Source organism: Nerophis ophidion, linkage group LG26 (genome assembly GCF_033978795.1).
Source record: "Nerophis ophidion isolate RoL-2023_Sa linkage group LG26, RoL_Noph_v1.0, whole genome shotgun sequence".
Lineage (NCBI taxonomy): Eukaryota > Metazoa > Chordata > Actinopteri > Syngnathiformes > Syngnathidae > Nerophis > Nerophis ophidion.
The window spans coordinates 29,817,377-29,842,376 of NC_084636.1; the positions used below are offsets into that span (position 1 = coordinate 29,817,377).

General features: G+C 38.2%; 1 protein-coding gene across 3 annotated transcripts in view; it reads left to right on the plus strand.

The window, feature by feature from the left end:
* Positions 1 to 23,918, plus strand: part of olfml2ba (olfactomedin-like 2Ba) — a 29,375-nt gene extending 5,457 nt beyond the window's left edge. For all 3 annotated transcript variants that reach the window (XM_061888800.1, XM_061888802.1, XM_061888801.1), the window contains 5 exons: positions 11,701 to 11,862; positions 12,293 to 12,497; positions 14,901 to 15,596; positions 19,791 to 19,967; positions 22,992 to 23,918. In XM_061888800.1, the coding sequence (XP_061744784.1) occupies positions 11,701 to 11,862; positions 12,293 to 12,497; positions 14,901 to 15,596; positions 19,791 to 19,967; positions 22,992 to 23,608 (1,857 nt within the window). In that variant the 3' untranslated portion in view covers positions 23,609 to 23,918. The remainder of the gene's footprint in view (positions 1 to 11,700; positions 11,863 to 12,292; positions 12,498 to 14,900; positions 15,597 to 19,790; positions 19,968 to 22,991) is intronic.
* Positions 23,919 to 25,000: the final 1,082 nt, after the last annotated feature.

Sequence of the window (25,000 nt, forward strand, 5' to 3'; positions counted from 1 at the left end):
TATATATCAATCAATGTTTACTTGTTGGGGACGTCTCTACGCTGCTGATCCGCTTGAGATGGTTTCCTGTGGACGGGACTCTCGCTGCTGTTTTGGATCCGCTTGAACTGAACTCTCGCGGCTGTGTTGGATCCATTATGGATTGAACTTTCACAGTATCATGTTAGACCCGCTCGACATCCATTGCTTTCGGTCCCCTAGAGGGGGGGGTTGCCCACATCTGAGGTCCTCTCCAAGGTTTCTCATAGTCAGCATTGTCACTGGCGTCCCACTGGATGTGAATTCTCCCTGCCCACTGGGTGTGAGTTTTCCTTGCCCTTTTGTGGGTTCTTCCGAGGATGTTGCAGTCGTAATGATTTGTGCAGTCCTTTGAGACATTTGTGATTTGGGGCTATATAAATAAACATTGATTGATTGATTGATACTTATATAGCCCTAAATCACTAGTGTCTCAAAGGGCTGCACAAACCACTACGACATCCTCGGTAGGCCCACATAAGGGCAAGGAAAACTCACACCCAGTGGGACGTCGGTGACAATGATGACTATGAGAACCTTGGAGAGGAGGAAAGCAATGGATGTCGAGCGGGTCTAACATGATACTGTGAAAGTTCAATCCATAATGGATCCAACACAGTCGCGAGAGTCCAGTCCAAAGCGGATCCAACACAGCAGCGGGAGTCCCGTTCACAGCGGAGCCAGCAGGAAAATGGATGTTCCTGCACTATTATTTGTACTTAAAGTGAAGTGAAGTGAATGATATTTATATAGCGCTTTTTCTCTAGTGACTCAAAGCGCTTTACATAGTGACACCCAATATCTAAGTTACATTTAAACCAGTGTGGGTGACACTGGGAGCAGGTGGGTAAAGTGTCTTGCCCAAGGACACAACGGCAGTGACTAGGATGCGGAAGCGGGGATCGAACCTGCAACCCTCAAGTTGCTGGCACGACCGCTCTACCAACCGAGCTATACCGCCCCTTAAAACCCGTGTTTGTGGGAATAAATAGGATTGGAACATTTTTTTAGCATTATATTTGTCTTCAATGACAATAAGTGTGTCGTCTTAAACATTCCTGCCCTTTCATTTTAAACCATTGTTTTGGACATCCATCCATCCATTTCCTACCGCTTGTCCCGTTCGGGGTCGCAGGAGTTGAAAGAAGGCCGTTTTAGTAACGCTTTTAATGTGTGCCTCAAAGGAGAGAGTTGGGTCAAAGATAATACCCAGATTCTTTACCGTGTCGCCTTGTTTAATTGTTTGGTTGTCAAATGTTAGAGTTGTATCATTAAATAGAGGTCGGTGTCTAGCAGGACCGATAATCAGCATTTCCGTTTGTTTGGCGTTGAGTTGCAAAAAGTTAGCGGACATCCATTGTTTAATTTCATTAAGACACGCCTCCAGCTGACTACAATCCCGCATGTTGGTCAGCTTTAGGGGCATGTAGAGTTGGGTGTCATCAGCATAACAGTGAAAGCTAACACCGTATTTGCGTATGATGTCACCTAGCGGCAGCATGTAGATGCTGTAGAGTGCAGGGCCAAGGACCGAACCCTGGGGAACTCCACACGTTACCTTAACGTAGTCCGAGGTCACATTGTTATGGGAGACACACTGCATCCTAGCAGTAAGATAAGAGTTAAACCAAGACAGGGCTAAGTCTGACATACCAATTTGTGTTTTGATACTAAATAATAAATAAATAAATGGGTTGTACTTGTATAGCGCTTTTCTACCTTCAAGGTACTCAAAGCGCTTTGACACTACTTCCACATTTACCCATTCACACACACATTCACACACTGATGGAGGGAGCTGCCATGCAAGGCGCCAACCAGCACCCATCAGGAGCAAGGGTGAAGTGTCTTGCTCAGGACACAACGGACGTGACGAGGTTGGTACTAGGTGGGATTTGAACCAGTGACCCTCGGGTTGCGCACGGCCACTCTTCCACTGCGCCACGATACGTTCTAATAAAATATTATGATCGACAGTATCGAAAGCAATATAGTGTATGTCGCACCATCTACAAAGATACAAATAATTGCTATTGCGACATCCAGTCTTTAACACTCTTACTAATATTCGCCACACTCTGTGAACCCACACCAAACACATTTCTGGAGAACATCGGCTCTGTAACACATTGTAAACGCAACATAAGAATTACCCAGAATTCCAATGCATCCATGACTCTTGGCTATATTATACACCCCGCTAGCACCAAACCCCCTCCCTCTCCCTCTCCGTGCGCCGGATGAGGTTTTTAGAACAGCAGTTTATTCCATTCAAAAATTTCAGGTTAATTTATATATTTAGCAAACGCATCCCGCGGGCCAGATAAAACCTGTTCGCGGGTCGTACGTTAGACACTCCTGGTCTAACGCCAGCCAAGAGTGTTAAAATAACATCTAAACGGTGGATGTTTATCCATAGAAATATGGAAAAGCTGCAAATGGTGTTTGATATTAATGCTGTACATTAATATTACTGTACATCTAGGTTGATTGGCATGTCTGTCTATCTGTGTTGGCCCTGCGATGAGGTTGCGACTTGTCCAGGGCGTACGCCGCCTCCCGCCCGATTGTAGCTGAGATAGGCACCAGCGCCCCCCGCGACCGAAAAAGGGAATAAGCTGTAGAAAATGGATGGTTGATTGGCAACACTAAATTAGCTCTAGTGTGTGAATGTTGTCTGTGTTAGCCCTGCGATGAGGTGGCGACTTGTCCAGGGTGTACACCGCCTTCCGCCCGAGTGCAGCCGGGATAGGCTCCAGCACCCCGGAAAGGGACAAGCGGTAGGAAAATGGATGGATCCATACTTCACAAAACTACTGTAGTTGTTTGGAATACATTCAACTGTATTGTTTTTTTCAAACATTTGTAATGTCATAGTTTTTCTTTTTTAAAAGGTATGTTACATTTTAAAATTGTGCCGCTTTATCAACCTTTTTTCAGTGATGTACCCTCTGTGAAGATTTTTTAAATTCAAGTACCCCCTAATTAGAGCAGAGCATTTTTTGTTGAAAAAAAGAGATAAAGAAGTAAAATACAGCACTATGTCATCAGTTTCTGATTTATTAAATTGTATAACAGTGCAAAATATTGCTCATTTGTAGTGGTCTTTCTTGAACTATTTGGAAAAAAAGATATAAAAATAACTAAAAACCTGTTGAAAAACAAACAAGTGATTCTATTAGAAATAACGATTTCTACACATAGAAGTAATCATCAACTTAAAGTGCCCTCTTTGGGGATTTTAATAGAGATTCATGAACTTAGTTCTAAATATTTCTTGACAAAAAAAGAAACATTTAACATCAATATTTATGGAACATGTCCACAAAAAAAAATCTAGCTGTCAACACTGAATATTACATTGTTGTATTTTTTTGCACAGTTTATGAACATACCTTTATATTTTCTTGAAGAATTATTCAATAAATATATTTATAAAGGATTTTTTAATTGTTGTTATTTTAAAAAAATCTCACGTACCCCTTCAAATACCCCCAGGCATACGCGTACCCCCATTTGAGAACCACTGCCATACCATACCAACTTTATGTATAAAGCCCTTTAAAAAACAACCACAGTTGAAGAACAAAGGGCTGTACACCACAAAGAAAATACAGGCAAAGGACAGACTAAAAAACAACATGTAAAACCGAAGTAAAATACACATTTAAAAAGCAAATACAAATTACTGTAAGAACAGTATGTTAGATAAAAAGCAGTTTAAAAAGTTAAAAACAGTTCATAACAGTTTAAAGTCTCATGCTGCTTTAAAAGCCAGTGAATAACAATTTGTTTTTAAGAAGGTTCTTAGAAGTACTCAAAGAGGGGTCCTGTCCCACATGGAGAGGGAAATGGTTCTAGAAAGATTTAGAGCTTTAGGGCCCAAGCGCCAATTAAATGGCTTTCTATTCATTTCAATGAGATGTTGATTTGAGGTACAAAAGGTTTTGACTTAAGAGCTCTGTCACAGAACCAATTGCATTTGCATCTAAAGAGAAGTGTTGCATCAGAAAGCAAATGGGTGTCCAAGGACTAAAGCAAGGGTCACCTGGTAGCTCAAATATCAGCACTTACCAGTGAGCTGCCGCTGTTTTTTAACCTTCCTCTTGTGTTAACTTTCTGTTACCATCTCTTATGTTAACGGGTCGGTTTTGACCCATGTCTTAAATCAGCTGTAAAATACACTAAAAACAATTATCTATCATCCAATTTGTTTCTCATCTCTTGGTTACCTTGTTAGGCTTCCTTATCCTTGAAAATATTGGTTTTAATATTTTTGGTTTGGGCCATTGGGCCTTTTTTTTTTGTCAGTATACCCCTCCATTTCAATTTTTAAAAATGGTAAAACGAACCTCAAGAGAATCATATAAATAAAAATAAGGTTGTTGTGTTACCTAACTATTACTAAGGGGTATTAGAACACATCTCTTAAATAAATGTGTTTTATTCATTTTTTCCATTTTAAGAATTTTAACTATAGTAACATCTATGGTGTTACGGGTCAATTTCGACCCATATATATTTACTTCAAGAAAAAGGCTAAAAAGTATTTTTTTCAGCAACAGAAATCCAACATCAAACAAACAACAACCAATCAAGCAAATGAAACCAAGAGAAATAGATCACTAGTTCCAAAAGTAATAAAAAAACAAAATCAGAGTGGCAAAAAGTGACACTTTTAGTGTCCGTCTTTTGTTTGTTTTTGTACAGGATAACAAGGTAAAATGAGAATCCACTAAAGCTCACATGATTGGGAGAGGAGCTGGCTGTCAGTGTGTTCAGTTTTGGCTCTTATCATTGCTTTATCATCTTATTTTTAGAACCGGGTCGAAACCGACCCTAACAACACCAAGGGCATAATTTCTACCAGAGCATTTTATAATTTAGTGAAAAAAAATAAAATGTTTTATTTTGTTGACAAAGAGGTTCCTGACAAAGTCAAAAAGTTTTGATGCAAAAAAATAAATGTATGTGGTGTTTTTATGCATTTAAAAACTAAAACGGGTCGGTGCCGACCCTAACACAAGACGAAGGTTAAATTGTATTTATTTACTAGCAAGCCGGTCTCGCTTTGCTCGACATTTTTAATTCTAAGAGACAAAACTCAAATAGAATTTGAAAATCCAAGAAAATATTTTAAAGACTTGGTCTTCACTTGTTTAAATAAATTCATTTTTTTTTTTTACTTTGCTTCTTATAACTTTCAGAAAGACAATTTTAGAGGAAAAATACAACCTTAAAAATGATTTTAGGATTTTTAAACACATATACCTTTTTACCTTTTAAATTCCTTCCTCTTCTTTCCAGACAATTTAAATCAATGTTCAAGTATTTTTTTTTTTATTGTAAAGAATAATAAATAAATGTTTAATTTAATTCTTCATTTTAGCTTTTTTTTTTTCGACAAAGAATATTTGTGAAATATTTCTTCAAACTTATAATGATTGAAATAAAAAAAAAATATTCTGGCAAATCTAGAAAATCTTTAGAATCAAATTTAAATATTATTCTAAAGTCTTTTGAATTTATTTTTAAAATTTTGTTCTGGAGAATCTAGAAGAAATAATGATTTGTTTTTGTTAGAAATATAGCTTGGTCCAATTTGTTATATATTCTAACAAAGTGCGGATTGAATTTTAACCTATTTAAAACATGTCATCAAAATTCTAAAATTAATCTTGATCAGGAAAAATTATTAATGATGTTCTATAAACTATTTTTTTTTTAATTTTTTCAAAAAGATTCGAATTAGCTAGTTTTTCTCTTCTTTTTTTCGGTTGAATTTTGAATTTTAAAGAGTCAAAATTGAAGATAAACTATGTTTCGAAATGTAATTTTCATTTTTTTTCGTGTTTTCTCCTCTTTTAAACCGTTCAATTAAGTGTTTTTTTCATCATTTATTCCCTACAAAAAACCCTCTGTAAAATGGGAAAAATGTACGACGGAATGACAGACAGAAATACCCATTTTTTTATATATATATATAGATTTATTTATTAAAGATAAATTGAGCAAATTGGCTATTTCTGGCAAATTATTTAAGTGTGTATCAAACTGGTAGCCCTTCACATTAATCAATACCCAAGAAGTAGCTCTTGGTTTCAAAAATGTTGGTGACCCCTGGTCTAAAGAAATACTCAGACAAATTATGGCATGCTCACACGGGGAGAAAAACATAAAAAAAACAAACCAAATAAAGAGACCGTGGGTAAGACCTGCCTACACGATCAATATGTCAGTGTGTTAATGTTTGGGGTTGACTGGAGGTTGTGTTGCACTGACACAGCAGCCATTGTTAGCAACACTACAAATAGATGTGCTTTTCCCACCAAGTGGCCATGAGACCTTTTTTTAGCACTGGGAAAATCCAGGGCAAACCAACATGGAGTCCTGTAGTATTTCTAGTATTTATACAATACAATACAAAGTCTACAGAGCGTATTTCTTCACATAGTGGTGTGAGAGTGTTGACTTAACAACAGAGAGTACCAAGAAGGAAGCATTAGTGCTAATGGATTTTTATTTGTATAATACAATATTTGTTTGGATTATTTATAATGTACTTTTAGCGCTGTCATATATATATATATATATATATATATATATATACATATATATATATATATATATATATATATATATTGGCCCTGCGATGAGTTGGCGACTTGTCCAGGGTGTACCCTGCCTTCTGCCTGATTGTAGCTGAGGTAGGCACCCGCGCCCCCAAAGGGAATAAGCGGTAGGAAATGGATGGATGGATGCATATATATATATATATATATGTATATATATGTATATATACATATATATATACATACATATACATATACATACATATATAAATATACATATATACATATATATATACATACATATATATATATATATTTATATAGCGCTTTTACATAGTGAAACCCAATATCTAAGTTACATTTAAACCAGTGTGGGTGGCACTGGGAGCAGGTGGGTAAAGTGTCTTGCCCAAGGACACAACGGCATTAACTTGGATGGCACAAGCGGGAATCGAACCTGCAACCCTTTAAGTTGCTGGCACCGCCACTCTACCAACCGAGCTATGCCGCCCCCGCATATATATGTATGTATGTATGTATATATATATACATACATACATACATACATTATATATATATATATATATATATATATATATATATATATATATATATATATATATATATATATATATATATATATACATTTATTTATTTATATAAGGTTACGGAACATCTCTGCGCTGCTGATCCGCCTCCGCTTGGGAAGGTTTCCTGCTGGCTCCACTATGGACGGGACTCTCGCTACTATATTGGATCCACTTTGGACTGGACTCTCACAGTATCATGTTAGACCCGCTCGACATCCATTGCTTTCGGCCCTTTGGGGGGGGGGGTGTTACCCACATATGCGGTCCTCTCCAAGGTTTCTCATAGTCATCATTATCACTGTCACCGACGTCTCCACTGGGTATGAGTTTTCCTCGCCCTTATGTGGGCTCTGTACCCAGGATGTCATTGTGGTTTGTGCAGCCCTTTGAGACACTTGTGATTGATTGATTGATATTAAATACGATTACTCACACTTAATTTTTTTACAAAAAAAAAGGCCAATATTTGGACAACAATACAATTTTATTGTCAGGATGTCATACATAATTTTCTTTTTTTTTTTTTAGATATTCACCCTGCATGTCGGTCATTTATTTGCTCTAACAGTTTTAGCTAAAATCCACTCAGGGTTGATTTGAAAGTGTAATTTGCCAGTACGAGTCTCCTCACTCGCGCATGTATTGACCTGATCACTAATCGTCCAACAACCCCTGCCGCCTTTCCGGTAAGCTCCGTGTTTAAGGTTACGGAACACGTACGGTCAAAATAAATGGTGAATAATCTATGAATATACACGATTAATGCAAGTTTTTTATTATTTCATTTATTATTATAAAGTAGTGCTGTCAAATGATTGAATTTTAGATGAATCACAATTTCGAATGATGACTAAAGGCAGAAAATGACTCGCTCGTATAATATGAAAGACCTCATTATTTCAACACGAATGCAATTTTGTCAGAATGTCACACACAAACATTTTTTTTATGTTTTACTTCAATGCAGTTAATATACAGTATTTGCTTAAAACCTGAAAAAAGTTGTATTTAAAGTCCCACGTCTACCCTTCCTGAGACATAAAACATGAAAAGTACCTTCCACATTGGGACCGGTGAACAAGTCAGGACATAAATCATGGTCCTAATGCAAAAAAAAAACATAGCATCTAATAAAGAATGTCTCATTTGCAAACTTAGTGAGGAAATCTATCAAAAGGAGGGTGGTCCCAAAAAGGAGGGAATTTTTAGATTGACTGTGTCGCTTTTAAAAGGGCTCCTCCTCTGGTCAACATATGAAATTACACAAACTTATGACTGTGGATGCTCGTATCACAAAGTTAAAGTTAAAGTACCAATGATTGTCACACACTAGAGATGCGCGGATAGGCAATTATATCATCCGCAACCGCATCACCAAATGTTAAGTGCTCCCCCTCTGGCCAACATATGTAATAATAAGTGTGTGTCAGAAATGGAAATGTGCCCCCTTTAGGGAAAAAACTATAAAATAAATAATGTAAATATGTATATAGAGACATACTGTAATAAAGTAAATAATGAAGATTGAAAACCACATACAAACAGAAAATTCAAAAAAATAAACAAAACTAAAAGCTTACCTTTTTTATATTTGCATAGTCTGTATTAATGTTGCAAATAAAAAATGTTTATATCTAGAAAAGGAGGTCCTAAAGAGGTAGGCATTTTTTGGCGGTTTCAAGAAGGTAACAAATACTAGAGTGTGTGAGTGTGTGTGTGTGTGTGTGTGTGTGTTGAGTCAGAGATGAAACATGGTGGTGTCAACAAGAGTTGAAGACACTTGAACTTGTTTGTTTTTTAAAGAGTTCAAAAAGTCCCGCCCGTGCTCGTGCGGAGATGTTTTGCTTAATAGCGGCCATGTTTTTTTTAACCAGTTTTGCAAAAATTTTACAGATGTGTGTTTGTCAGTCAGTCCCTTAAATGTGTGTACCAGATTTTGATGTGATACGGTTAAACACCCCAAGTTATTGTGGGTGTTTTTCTGTTTACACAAACTTATGACTGTGGATGCTCGTATCACAAAGTTAAAGTTAATGTACCAATGATGGTCACACACTAGAGATGCGCGGATAGGCAATTATATCATCCGCAACCGCATCACCAAAGTCGTCATCCACCCGCCTTCCACCCGAACCAACATTTCATCAGAACCGCAACCGCCCGCCAGAAGTCGGCCACCTTACCACTCACAGAGCTATTTAAACCCAAATTACAGAGTAATGAAAACAATGGGAGCCGCTAACGTTCTCTCGATTATCCAATTGGCGTTCATCCTGATGACAAAAATACGGGCGTGCTGTGAAGCCATTGCCTTTGACACCTTCAACAACATGTACGAACCGATTGTTAGTCCAGCAACATGTTGTATGCAGCTTCTGCAATCATACGTACAAGATTGAAAGGCATACTGGGTGATACAGAGTACACTGATGGTTGTAATATAAACAATTTTAACACTCTTACTAATATGCGCCACGCAGGGAAGCCACACCAAACAAGATTGACAAACACATTTCGGGAGAACATCCTCACAGTAACACAACATAAACGCAACACAAAAAATACCCAGAATCCTTTGTATCCGTGATGATCCTGAATATATATTTTACATCCCTGCGCCCCCAACCCCGCCCACCTTACCGACGCACAGGGAGGGGGGGGCGAGGTTTGCTGCTAGTGGGGTGTATAAAATAGTTAGGATGTGTCATGGATACAAAGGATTCTGGGTATTTGTTGTGTTGAGTTTATGTTGTGTTACTGGGAGGATGTTCTCCCGAAATGTGTTTGTCAATCTTGTCTGGTGTGGCTTCACAGCACGGTGCATATTACTAAGAGTGTTAAAATTGTTTATATCACAACCATTAGTGTACTCCAGGGGTGCCCATTACGTCGATCGCGAGCTACCAGTCAACCGCGGGGGGTGTGTCAGTCGATCTCGAGCCAGCCTTTTAAAAAAAATAGACCTAAAAATTAGTGATCATCAATCTTCACCAAGACGTCACTTAAATGACATTCACGGTACCGGAGGGTCTTGTGAGATGACGCTGGCTGCTGCAAGATCATTATTATGAAAATATGACCGATAGGAAGGCGAGAAACACTTTTTATTTCAACAGACTCTCGCGCCGTACCTTCCGTCAAAACTCTAAAGGCCGACTGCACATTTCCTATCTTCACAATAAAAGCCCTGCTTCATGCTGCCTGCGCTAACTAAATACAGAGTCTCGGAAAACTGGCGTGCACAAGCGATCCCTCAGAAAGCTGGCGTGCACATCACTTGTGCACGCCAGCTTTCCGAGACTCTTATTTTGTTAGCGCAGGCAGCATGAAGCAGGGCTTTTATTGTGAAGATAGGAAATGTGCAGTCGGCCTTTAGAGTTTTGACGGAAGGGACGGCGCGAAAGTCTGTTGAAATAAAAAGTGTTTCTCGCCTTCCTCTCTGTCATTTTTTCATAATAATGAACTGGCAGCAGCCAGCGTCATCTCACAAGACCCTCGGGTGCCGTGAATGTCAATCAAGCAAGCTACGGAATTTGCCGCCAATGTTTTTCTTGTAAAGTTTATGGAAGCTGGATGAATTAGATGCCAAAAACCAACCACTTTCATGTGGTATTGTACAGAAAGGACAACTTTTTTTCTCCTCCAATTGAAAATGTGGGCGTTATCATCATTACTGTCTGATTCCAATCAATGCAAGTCATCAGAATCAGGTAATACACCAACTTATATTCTTGTCTTCGTGAAAGAAAGACATCTATATGTGTTACACATGCTTGTATTATCATTAAACACATTTAACTTGTTTACAAAAATGTCTCTTTCATAAATAAATAAATATAAATGATATATATAAATGAGGTAGATCCCCTCGAGTTGGTCAATTGAAAAGTAGCTCGCCTGCAGAAAAAGTGTGGGCACCCCTGGTGTACTCTGTATCACCCAGTATGCCTTCCAGTCGTGTGCGTGCTTCTGCGGAAGCCACACACAACATGTTGCTGGACTGACAAGCAGATGGTACATATTGTAGAGGGCGACAAAGCCAATGGCTTCATAGCACGCCCTAATACTTATTATCTGGGTGACTGCCGGCAGTCATTCTAGAGAATAATAGCGTCTCCTATTGTCTTCTTCGCTTTGTGACACGGGTCTTAAATGGCCCTTTGAATGGTAAAGGATACCGATTCCAGAACCATGTATTTCAAATATTTCCAGATGGTTCACCCGCCCGAATCTAATTAAAATCTATCATTTTTTGTGATTCAACCCCCAATTCCAACCCTTGATGCTGAGTGCCAAGCAGGGAGGTAACGGGTCCCATTTTTATATAGTCTTTGGTATGACTCGAGCGGGGTCTGAACTCACAATCTACCGATCTCAGGGCGGACATTCTAACCACTAGGCCACCGAGTAGGCTAAAAAAAACCCTATTTCTAAAAAAAAATCAGAACAAAACAGGTGCAGAGAAGATGGATAGCCTCTACTGTCAGAACTCATCAACATCTATCCGTGTATGTGTGAAGGTTATGGCCTTGAATCCCACCAGAGATGACATAAAGACCCACAAGAACCCTCCAAACCCACACGACGCTCATAAGCGGTGGACTACGCCCCCACCTTCATCCCGTCCAGACGACCAGGATGGAAGGAAACTGCGCGGACCCGAAGCGTCTCCAAAACCAACGGTAATCTCGATGTCTTGCAACATGACAAATGGGGGTCAAATGAGTATGAGAAGCGCAGTCCACGGTGTTAAAGAGGGAGGCTCCGCTGACCTGTGACGGCATGCATGTGAAATTCTGATTCTATCCAGAAGTGTTGGGCTGGCTCTCCCTGACCCCCCCCCCCAAAAAAAACAAGTGATTCACCATAGTGGTATGTTTTCTGCAAGGGGATTACCCCCAAAAAATAATAGAAACGATTTTATGCGACGGTAAGCTTGGTCTAAAGATGTGAGTCCAATACACAAACTAGAAAGGGGTCTTATTAGGAATACTTTATGTCAGAGCGCTCCAAAGTCTACAGATAAATATTTATTGATGCAAACAAGAGTTTTCCGATATCACTCTGCTCAAATATACAATCTTTGTATGTTTTTGGTTTTTCTAAAAACAGGAGAAGTTTGTCGCAGGGACCCAGTTGAATTCTTCGGTTCAGGTCACCGAGGTGAAAGCGCACAATGTTCCCAAAAAGGCAACCGACAAAGAGGTTCCTCAAGGGTCAAAGAGTGGTCTCAATGGGATGATCATCAGAGGGGTGACGTTTTACAAGTCGGAGCCTGAACCGGCGACGGCTGACGACGGAGAACATGAAGAGAACGGTAGGTTCTGCCAACACCGAGCAAACTAAGGTCATTTTGCTGTAACCTAAGACGTGATGGGATTTGGGATCTGAAGTATTTCCAAGACCACATTGTGGTTTCTGCAACCCGCTGTAACATGAAGGAGGCAGTAGATGACAATGAATAGCCTTGAGAGTTCCACAATCTTGTTCGTCAGTTTGGAACGATTGGCAAGCTACTTGGTAAATGTAGTAAGCTTAATGTAGTTGACCTACAGAGGAAGCTATTTCCAGAGAATGTAGCAAGCTACACCGCAAAAGTAGTATTCATTTGATGAGCTTCCAGAGGTAGTCACCTGAAATGGTTTTCCAACAGTCTTGAAGGAGTTAGCTCATCGAGAGAACGCCAAGAGTGTGCAAAGCAGTAATCAGAGCAAAGGGTGGCTATTTTGAAGAAACTAAAATATAAAACATGTTTTCAGTTATTTCACCTTTTTTGTTAAGTACACAACATGCCTTCAGTGACAATCTACAATGTAAATAGTCATGAAAATAAAGAAAACGTATTGAATGAGGAGGTGTGTCCAAACTTTTGGCCTGTATTGTATATATGACCCCCAGTATGACATGCATTAAGCTACAGAAACATACATACATACATACATATATTATATATGTATGTATAAATATATATATATATACATACATATACATATACAGACTATATATGTACTGTATAATACAGTATATATAGTATATATATAAATATATACATACATATACATATATATACACATATATACATATACACACATATATATATATATACATACATATATACACATATACATATATACATATATATACAGTATATATACATAGTATATATACATACACATATACACATACTGTATATATACATACATACATATTTATATACATACCTTTATATATTTACACATATATATACATATATACATACCTACATACATACATACTAAGCTACAAAAACATACATACATACATATATTATATATGTGTGTATATATATATATATAAATATATACATATACATACATATACATATATATATACATATATACAGACTGTATATATGTACTGTATAATACAGTATATATAGTATATGTAAATATATACATACATATACATATATACACATATATACATATACATATATACATGTATACATACATATACATACACATATATATATACACATATACATATATATACATGGTATATACTGTATATACATATATATACACGGACTGTATATATATATATATATATATACATACATACATATTTATATACATACCTTTACAAACATATATATATACACATATATATATACATATTTACATATATATCCATACATACATACATACATACATACATACATATATATATATATATACATACATATATATATACATATTTATATACATATTTACATATATATCCATACATACATACATACATACATATATATATATATATATATATATATACATACATATATACAGTATGTGTATATACATATATATGTATACATATATATATATATACATATATTTACACATATATACATACATATGTATATATACATACATACATATATACAGTATATATATACACACGTATATATATATATACATACCTATACATACATATATATACAGTACACATATACATACATATACAGTATATATATATATATACACATACATACAGTGTATATATACATACATTTATACATACAACTGTTAGCGTGCAAACATTGTCACAGTCAGTAAACATAACATAAGAGTGCAGATCAATTCATAAATTGGTGGTGTTGATAGCAAGGTATCAGTACCAGTATATGATCGATATCAGGTTGGTCATTTTATTTTCTCAAAAGCATTTTTTTTTTGCTCATGTTTACAAACCCTAGGGACAATTCACTAGACACAAAGGGAATTAAGTTATCTTAAGGATTTATAGGTAGTAATTTTTTTTCTTTTTTTGTGGTTATTGTGTACTGAGGGAACTCTCTTGAAGGAATCAATAAAGTACTATCTATCTATCTACCAACTAGTGACATTGTTTTACTCAAACAATGTAATAAGAGAAAATAAGGAACTAGTATAAATACTGTGTTGATATTGTTACACTGTTAGTAGCACTCACCATAAATAAATGGAACAATACAAAGAGTTTGTGTTCGGCATCGGCTCATTTCACTCACGGATGATCGGAACCGGCAGCATGAAACCCTGATTAGAACATCCTTTCAGTTATTGCGTGAACCTGCAAACGATTAAAACAAACAAACAAGGATGAAAACAATTGGTAGAAGTGATAAATACTGCATCATTTAAAAAGTAAATGTTTCATGCTGAGCTCAGCCGCTTATCTCTAACCCTTTTTTTTTTTGCAGATTTTGAGTATCATGGATTCAGCGGAGACGGCCCGATAGACCTCCTGATCGAAGAACACCTTCTTCAACACCGAGCCCCTCGCCCACGTCCCGGGCCCCGGTCATTTCGACCCGTGACCAACGGCCTCTTCCGTGGCTCCAAGAAGACCAGCCAAACCTCGACACCGAAAGGCACCGAGTCTACGGAGGTGATCAACGACATCGATGCTACATCCCAGTCGGTGGATTTCACCACTTTGATGTCCCCCCCACCAACCAAGGAGATGCTCATAGTGTCCCATACAGATAAAGTAACCTCCGAAGTGTTCACGGGAACTATCACTATGGAAACCCCAAGCCTAGAGACAGTCCAAACCACAGAAGCAGCAAACACTACTGCAGAGGATGTGACCACTAACATTGGGACCAGTCCAGCTCCGCCTCCAACAGCGAAAAACACCCAGGTTACTGTCACCACACCACAGGAACCCACCAGCCCTTCAGTTTCTTCTACAACAAGTCCTCCACACACTTCTGCACCCGTCACCACACCTGCCACGACATCACCCCCGGCTACCACAACACCAACCACCACCACCAGGCAGGTTCCCAGGGTCAAGCAGAAGTACAAGATCAGCTGGGAGGAGGAAGAGGAAGATCACGTGAAGTTTGACCAGATGATGCAAAGGCAGGAAGAAGCCGCGGCAAAGAAAAATGGTAATTTTCCTTAGACTTAGTCATGTTTTGCTTTAGGGCAGGGGTGTCAAACTCAAATACAGAGCGGGCCAACATTTAAAAGTGAACAAATGAACCTTTTAATAGGGACCCAAACAAGTTTTGCATTGGATATTGAACAAGCAAGGCTTATATAACTTTATAGTGACATGCAAAATCCAGTTTCAAATAATAATATTCATTAAAAAATATTGGCATATCCAATAAAATTCAAATAAAAATGTAATGCCTCTTTTAAAAATAAAAATAAATACTTGAATTTCAGTGAATTCTAGCTATAAAAATATACTCCCTCCTTTTGACTCCCCCAAGGCTAGAATCAAGGTTTTAGAATGGACTTCCCAAAGTCCTGAATTAAATGTGTGGAAAATGCTGAATAAACAAGTATTCAATTATTTATTTATATATATCCATCCATCCATCCATTTTCTACTGCTTATTCCCTTTCGGGGTCGCGGGGGGCGCTGGCGCCTATCTCAGCTACAATTGGGCGGAAGGCAGGGTACACCCTGGACAAGTGGCCACCTCATCGCAGGGCCAACACAGATAGACAGACAACATTCACACTCACATTCACACACTAGGGCCAATTTTTAGTGTTGCCAATCAACCTATATATATCAAAGAAATACTTGAATTTCAGTGTTCATTTATTTACACATTTACACACATAACACTTCTCTCTACTCGTTGTTCTGTTTGAAAGTGCAATGCTTTGCGGCCAGTAACAAAGCCTTTGAAGGAGCATAGGCATCTATTTTAATTTGCAGAAAAGGAGTGAGTTTAGGGTTGAATTGTCCATCCTCGTTCTATTCTCTGTCACTATCTTTTTTTTTTGGACATTACTACTTGCCGTCGTTTTGAAGCAATGCATGACAGGATTGTTGTGCGTCAGTGTGTTAAGGCAGGGGTTCTCAAATGGGGGTACTTAAAGGTATGTCAAGGGGTACTTAAGATTTTTTGTTTTTTAAATATTCTAAATATAGCAGCAATTCAAAAATCCTTTATAAATATATTTATTGAATAATAATTCAACTGTGCTGGCCATGCGATGAGGTGGCGACTTGTCCAGGGTGTACCCCGCCTTCCGCCCGATTGTAGCTGAGATAGGCGCCAGCGCCCCCCGCGACCCCAAAAGGGAATAAGCGGTAGTAAATGGATGGATGGATGAATTCAACAAAATAAACTGTGAAAAGAAATGCAACGATGCAATTTTCAGTGTTGACAGCTACATTTTTTGCAGACATGTTCCATAGACATTGATGTTAAAGATTTCTTTTTTTGTGAAGAAATGTTTAGAATTAAGTTGATGAATCCAGATGGATCTCTATTACAATCCCCAAAGAGGGCACTTTAAGTTGATGATTGCTTCTATGTGTAGAAAGCTTTATTTATAATTGAATCACTTATTTATTTGTATATATTTTTTCCAAATAGTTCAAGAAAGACCACTACAAATTAGCAATATTTTGCACTGTTTTATACAATTTAATAAATCAGAAACTGATGACATAGTGCTGTATTTTACTTCTTTATCTCCTTTTTTCAACCAGAAATGCTTTGCTCTGATTAGGGGGTACTTGAATTTAAAAAAAATGTTCACAGGGGGTACATCACTGGAAAAAGGTTGAGAACCACTGTGTTAAGGTGCCGGCTGGAATAAACACCCGCTGAGAACCAGATCCTTGCATGCCTACTTTTTGGGTTATAGATAAATCCATGGATAACGGAGACATATATAACAGTCTCCTTCTTGTTGTGTGTGCAGTTGTGGACTCTCCAAAAGCCGTAGATGTTATAACGTAACTGGGACGGCACTTTGTTTATATTTAGGAAACGTGGACGTGACAATAGGCTGTCCTCCCTCAGATCCGGCTGGAAATCGGGAGAAATTCGGGATAGGAACTGAAATTCGGGAGGGTTGGCAAGTATGTGTTAGAGGTAGAGAGTGTTTTGAAGTAGAGTTCTAGTTCCTTTTTAAAAGGCACACAAAAACAGGACGGGTATTGAGAGACTTAAATTTATGAATATAAAACTTAGCCAATAGTATACTGAGGTTGCAAAGGTACAATCAACCTTTAAAATAATTTAAAATTGTATCGCGATAACCTGCTCGTCGGTGCTCGGATATGCGTCCTTACGTCACACGTATTGTTTTCTTATATGGCACAAGTGGCAAAAAAGACTGAGAAAGTTGAGGAATGCTCATCCAACAATTATTTGGAACATCCCACAGGTGAACAGGCTTATTGGGAACAGGTGGGTGCCATGATCGGGTATAAAGGCAGCTTCCAAGGATGGGGCGAGGGTCACCACTTTGTGAACAAATGCGTGATCAAATTGTCGAACAGTTTAAGAACAACATTTCTCAATGAGCTGTTGCAAGGAATTTAGGGATTTCACCATCTATGGTCAGTAATATCATCTAAAGGTTTAGAGAATCTGGAGAAATCACTGCATGTAAGCAATAATATCACAGACCTTCGATCCCTAAGGCGGTACTGCATCAAAAAGCGACATTATTGTGTAAAGGATATCACAACATTGGATCAGGAACACTTGAGAAAACCACTGTCAGTAACGACAGTTTGTCTCTACATCTGTAAGTTCGAGATGCCACCTCAGTAGAAGCATTTAAGTCTCACCTTAAAACTCATTTGTATACTCTAGCCTTTAAATAGACTCCCTTTTTAGACCAGTTGATCTGCCGTTTCTTTTCTTTTTCTCCTATGTCCCACTCTCCCTTGTGGAGGGGGTCCGGTCCGATCCGGTGGCCATGTACCGCTCGCCTGTGTATCGGCTGGGGACATCTCTGCGCTGCTGATCCGCCTCCGCTTGGGATGGTTTCCTGCTGGCTCCGCTGTGAACGAGACTCTCGCTGCTGTGTTGGATCCGCTTTGGACTGGACTCTTGCGACTGTGTTGGATCCATTATGGATTGAACTTTCACAGTATCATGTTAGACCCGCTCGACATCCATTGCTTTCCTCCTCTCCAAGGTTCTCATAGTCATCATTGTCACCGACGTCCCACTGGGTGTGAATTTTTCCTTGCCCTTATGTGGGCCTACCGAGGATGTCGTAGTGGTTTGTGTTGTGGTTTGTGCAGCTCTTTGAGACACTAGTGATTTAGGGCTATATAAGTAAACATTGATTGATTGATTGAAGTTAAAACTCTACTATACAAAGCGAAAGCCATTTATCAACAACACCCAGAAACACTGCAGGCTTCACTGGGCCCGAGCTCATCTAAGATGGACTGATGCAAAGTGGAAAAGTGTTCTGTGGTTTGACGAGTCCACATTTAAAATTGTTTTTGGAAACTGTGGATGTTGTGTCCTCCGAAACAAAGAGGATAAGAACCATCCGGATCGTTATAGACGCAAAGTTCAAAAACCAGTATCCGTGATGGTACAGGGATGTATTAGTGCCCAAGGCATGCGTAACTTACACATCTGTGAAGGCACCATTGATGCTGGACAGTACATACAGGCTTTGGAGCAACATATGTTGCCATCCAAGCAACGTTATCATGGACGCCCCTGCTTATTTCAGCAAGACAATGCCAAGCCACTTGTAACAACAGCGTGGCTTCATAGTAAAAGAGTGAGGGTTCTAGACTGGCCCGCCTGTTGTCCAGACCTGTCTCCCATTGAAAATGTGTGGCGCATAATGAAGCCTAAAATACCACATCAGAGACCCCGGACTTTTAAAGTGTAAATCAAGCAAGAATGGGAGAGAATTCCACCGGAAAAGCTTCAAAAATTGGGCTACTCAGTTCTCAAACGTTTACTGAGTGTTGTTAAAAGGAAAGGCCATGTAACACAGTGGTAAAAATGCCCCTCTGCCAACTTTTTTGCAATGTGATGCCCAAAAAAATTATAGGTTCTCAGTTCGAACAATAAATATCTTGTCTTTGCAGTCTGTTCAATTGAATATAAGTTGAAAAGGACTTGAATTCTGATTTTTTTAGTTACAAATTACACAACGTGCCAACTTCACTGGTTTTGGGGCTTTGTATATAAAGGTAGAATTCAGCAGCTGGCATATGAATAAGAATAAACCCGTAGGATATTTGTCATATAGCCGCCCGTGCATCAGATTCTTCGCTGTAGGTCTGCAGAATGCCTCTAGAATCTTTTTTTCTCATAACCTTTGAGGGTCTTCTGTTTCCACAGAAGAATGTAAGGACACTCTGGCAACCATTGCTGAGCCGGTGACTCACAACACCTACGGCAAGAAGGAAGGCGCTTGGATGAAGGATCCCAAGTCCAACAGCGACAAGATTTATGTCACCAACTTCTATTACGGCAACAACCTCCTGGAGTTCCACAACATGGAAGTCTTCAAGAAAGGTACAGGAGTTTAAGATGATTGTCTCCCGCCAAAAGCCCTTACAGTATTTACCTTTTGTAAATCTGACTAATGCTTCTCTTCAGTCTGCTAAAATGTACTGAATAATGTTCTTTTTTTATTAATCAGTCCATCAAAATGATACACAATAATACCATAATGATACAATTCCAATTCCAAACCAGTAAGACTCAGAATAGCAATCAACATAGCAATTGAGAGGAAGACGCATGCATGACACAAAACAATCCAAAAGTAGTCAAAACAAAAATGAATAATATCAACAACGGTATCAATCCATCCATTTTCTACATCTTGTCCTTTTTGGTGGTGGCAGTGATTACAGATCCCTCGTGTACTTGCTAGTTTTAATTCAACCTCCAGCATTCATTGTTTCGTACCTTTTTCACTTTTTTTTGTATCAACTCTTGACCAATTTTTCTAAGACGGATCAGTTTTTGGCATTTTTACCTATACAAGAAATTTCGCTGTTTTATGTGTGTGTGTGTGTGTATATACATATATGTATGTATATATATATATATATATGTATATATATATGTATATACAGTATATATATATGTATATATTTACAGCATACATATGTATATATGTATACATACATATATATGTATATACATATGTGTATATATTCATATTTATATGTGTATATATATATAAACACACACACGTGTATACATATATATGTGTATACACACACATATACATATATATACATATGTATATATATATACAAATGTATATATATGTATACATATGTATACATAAATATACACACACACACACACACACACACACACACGCACACACACACACACACACACACACACACACACACACACACACACACGGCCCGGGGTGAAGTCGGCTCTCTAGGTTGCTTTGTTGGGTCTGCTCCTGTCTCTGGCCATGCTCCCTCCTGGGGAGGTACTACAGCTCTCCTCAGCTGTAGTACCAACTCTGAAAATTATAAAATTGGATTACTTTTTGAAAGTAATCCAACTTCCTTATTTCCTGCCATTTTTTACTGTTCTGCCAACTTCAACTGACTTCAACTTCAGATTGATTGTTTCCAAGATCTTTTTACTAAACTTTGTTCTTTTGAAGACTTTTTTTTTTATCAACTCCTACAATTGACTTATTTCCAGTCTTCTATGGGATTGTTGTACTATCTCTTACAAACTTTGTGATTTCATATTGTTCTTTGGCCATGTGACCCAGTTCAACAAATGTCCTTTTTGAATGTTTATAAGCCCTTTTACCAACTCAACAATTTACTAATTTTTTTGGCCTATTGAACCCTTTTACCAGCTTATGTATTACTTATATATTTTCCAATCTTGAACACACAACCATCACAAACTTCCTTATGTACAGTAGCTTTCCTCAACTTTAGTACCAACTCTAAATTTATAAAGTTGGATACCGCCTTCAAACTTCCTAATTTCCTGTTGCTTTTTACTGTTCTACCAACCAGTTTTACCAACTTCTTTGTTTCCAAGATCTTTTTACCAACCCTTTCTTTTGAAGACCTTTTTATCAACTCCTACAATTTACTTATTTCCAATCTTTTATGGGATTGTTGTACTATTTCCTAAAAACATTTTTTTTTGTTCTTTTGCCATTTGATCCAGTTCAACAAAGATTATTTTTGATAGTTTTTAAGCCCTTTGACCAACTCCACAATTTACTTATTTTGCTCTTTTACCAGCTTATATGATTTCCAATCTTGGACATGCAACAAACTATCACAAACTTCCTTATGTTCAGTAGCTCTCCTCAGCTGTAGTACCAACTCTGAATTTATAAAAGTAATCCAACTTCCTTATTTCCTGTCATCTTTTACTGTTCTGCCAACTTCAACTTCAGATTGATTGTTTCCAAGATCTTTTTACTAAACTTTGTTCTTTTGAAGACCTTTTTTTATCAACTCCTACAATTGACTTATTTCCTGTCTTCAATGGGATTGTTGTACTATCTCTTACAAACTTCGTGATTTCATATTGTTCTTTGGCCATGTGACCCAGTTCAACAAATGTCCTTTATGTATGTTTTTAAGCCCTTTTATTAGCATTGTACTTTTTTTTTGCACCATAGTTTAAATATTTTGGACTATTGAGCCCTCCTTCCTCAGCTTATGTATTACTTATATATTTTCCAATTTTGAACACACAACCATCACAAACTTCCTTATGTACAGTAGCTTTCCTCAACTTTAGTACCAACTCTAAATTTATAAAGTTGGATACCGCCTGCAAACTTCCTAATTTCCTGTTGCTTTTTACTGTTCTACCAACCAGTTTTACCAACTTCTTTGTTTCCAAAATCTTTTTACTAACCCTTTCTTTTGAAGACCCTTTTATCAACTCCTACAATTTACTTATTTCCAATCTTTTATAGGATTGTTGTACTATTTCCGAAAATTCCTAAAATCGTTTTTTTGCCATTTGATCCAGTTCAACAAATATAATTTTTGATAGTTTTTAAGCCCTTTGACCAACTCCACAATTTACTTATTTTGCTCTTTTACCAGCTTGTATGATTTCCAATCTTGGACATGCAACCAACTATCACAAACTTCCTTATGTTCAGTAGCTCTCCTCAGCTGTAGCACCAACTCTGAATTTATAAAAGTAATCCAACTTCCTTATTTCCTGTCATCTTTTACTGTTCTGCCAACTTCAACTTCAGATTGATTGTTTCCAAGATCTTTTTACTAAACTTTGTTCTTTTGAAGACCTTTTTTATCAACTCCTACAATTGACTTATTTCCAGTCTTCTATGGGATTGTTGTACTATCTCTTACAAACTTTGTGATTTCATATTTTTTTTGGCCATGCGACCCATTTCAACAAATGTCCTTTTTGTATGTTTTTAAGCTCTTTTGTACTTTTTTTGCACCATAGTTTAAATCTTTTGGTCTATTGCCGCCTGCAAACTTCCTAATTTCCTATCGTTCCTTGTTAAAACTATTTTAATGGGCTCGCCTCCTTTGTGTTTCCCAGGCCGTTTCACAAACTCCTACAAGCTCCCTTACAACTGGATCGGCACAGGCCACGTGGTCTACGACGGGGCCTTCTACTACAACCGCGCCTTCTCGCGAGACATCATCAAATTCGACCTGCGTCGGCGCTACGTGGCCGCCTGGAGCCTGCTGCACGACGCCGTAATGGACGAGTCCACGTCGGCCTGGGAGTGGCGCAGTCACTCGGACGTCGACTTCGCCTTGGACGAGAGCGGCATCTGGATCATCTACCCGGCTTTGGACGACGAGGGCTTCTTGCAGGAGGTGGTGGTCCTGAGTCGCCTGAACCCGGTGGACCTGAGCATGCAGAGGGAGACCACGTGGAGGACCGGGCTGAGGAGGAGCCACTACGGGAACTGCTTCATCGTGTGCGGCGTCTTGTACGCTGTTGACAGCTACAACCGAAAGGACGCCAACTTGGAATACGCCTTCGACACGCACACCAACACGCAGATGATTCCCAGGATGCCGTTCACCAACAACTACACCTACACCACCCAGATTGACTATAACCCCAAAGAGGGAGTCTTGTACGCGTGGGACAATGGACACCAGGTCACATACAACATTAAGTTTGCTTATGCAGACCCCAAATAAGTTTATATTTGGAATGCTTACATGGATTGTAGATCAGTCCTTTATTGGTTAAAATCCCTTTTTTTCCCTATCTGAATTCCACCAAATTGAGCCACATTCCTCAGTCTGTAGGAGTCAGGACACAAGCCCCTTGACATGAATGTAAAAAGATGATAAACACCCCAGTTTCTTCAATTGTTTCAACAAACGCACATTTTTTTTTATTCTATACCCGCTTTATCTTTGTTTGTTCTTTGTAAAAGCAACCCAAATATGTCTTTACTCTCTGGTGACTGGGGGAGAATAAAGTTCATTCACGCTTATCTGTCAATTTAGACTTTCAAGTCTCCAACAATTTATCTTTCTTGTTTTACACCTTCTGACAGATTTTCCTATTTCTTTATAAAAATCTTTTATCCACTTCTACAATGTTCTTGTTTCTGATCTTTTTTTTTGACAGCTAAAAAAAAAAAGAAAATCTAAATTTTAAAATGTTGCTGTTTTTGTTTTCAAACTTTGCTATTTTCAGTCGTTATTTGCCAATTTACCAACAATGACACATGTTCTAGAGCAGGGGTGCCCACACCTTTTCTGCAGGCGAGCTACTTTTCAATTGACCAACTCGAGGGGATCTACCTCATTTATATATATCATTTATATTTATTTATTTATGAAAGAGACATTTTTGTAAACAAGTTAAATGTGTTTAATGATAATACAAGCATGTGTAACACATATAGATGTCTTTCTTTCACAAAGACAAGAATATAAGTTGGTGTATTACCTGATTCTGATGACTTGCATTGATTGGAATCAGACGGTAATGATGATAACGGCCACATTTTCAAATGGAGGAGAAAAAAAGTTGTCCTTTCTGTACAATACCACATGAAAGTGGTTGGTTTTTGGCATCTAATTCATCCAGCTTCCATACACTTTACAAGAAAAACATTGGCGGCAAATTCCGTAGCTTGCTTGATTGACATTCACGGCACCCGAGGGTCTTGTGAGATGACGCTGGCTGCTGCCAGTTCATTATTATGAAAAAATGACAGAGAGGAAGGCGAGAAACACTTTTTATTTCAACAGACTTTCGCGCCGTCCCTTCCGTCAAAACTCTAAAGGCCGACTGCACATTTCCTATCTTCATAATAAAAGCCCTGCTTCATGCTGCCTGCGCTAACAAAATAAGAGTCTCAGAAAGCTGGCGTGCACAAGTGATGTGCACGCCAGCTTTCTGAGGGATCGCTTGTGCACGCCAGTTTTCCGAGACTCTGTATTTAGTTAGCGCAGGCAGCATGAAGCAGGGCTTTTATTGTGAAGATAGGAAATGTGCAGTCGGCCTTTAGTTTTGACGGAAGGTACGGCGCGAGAGTCTGTTGAAATAAAAAGTGTTTCTCGCCTTCCTCTCGG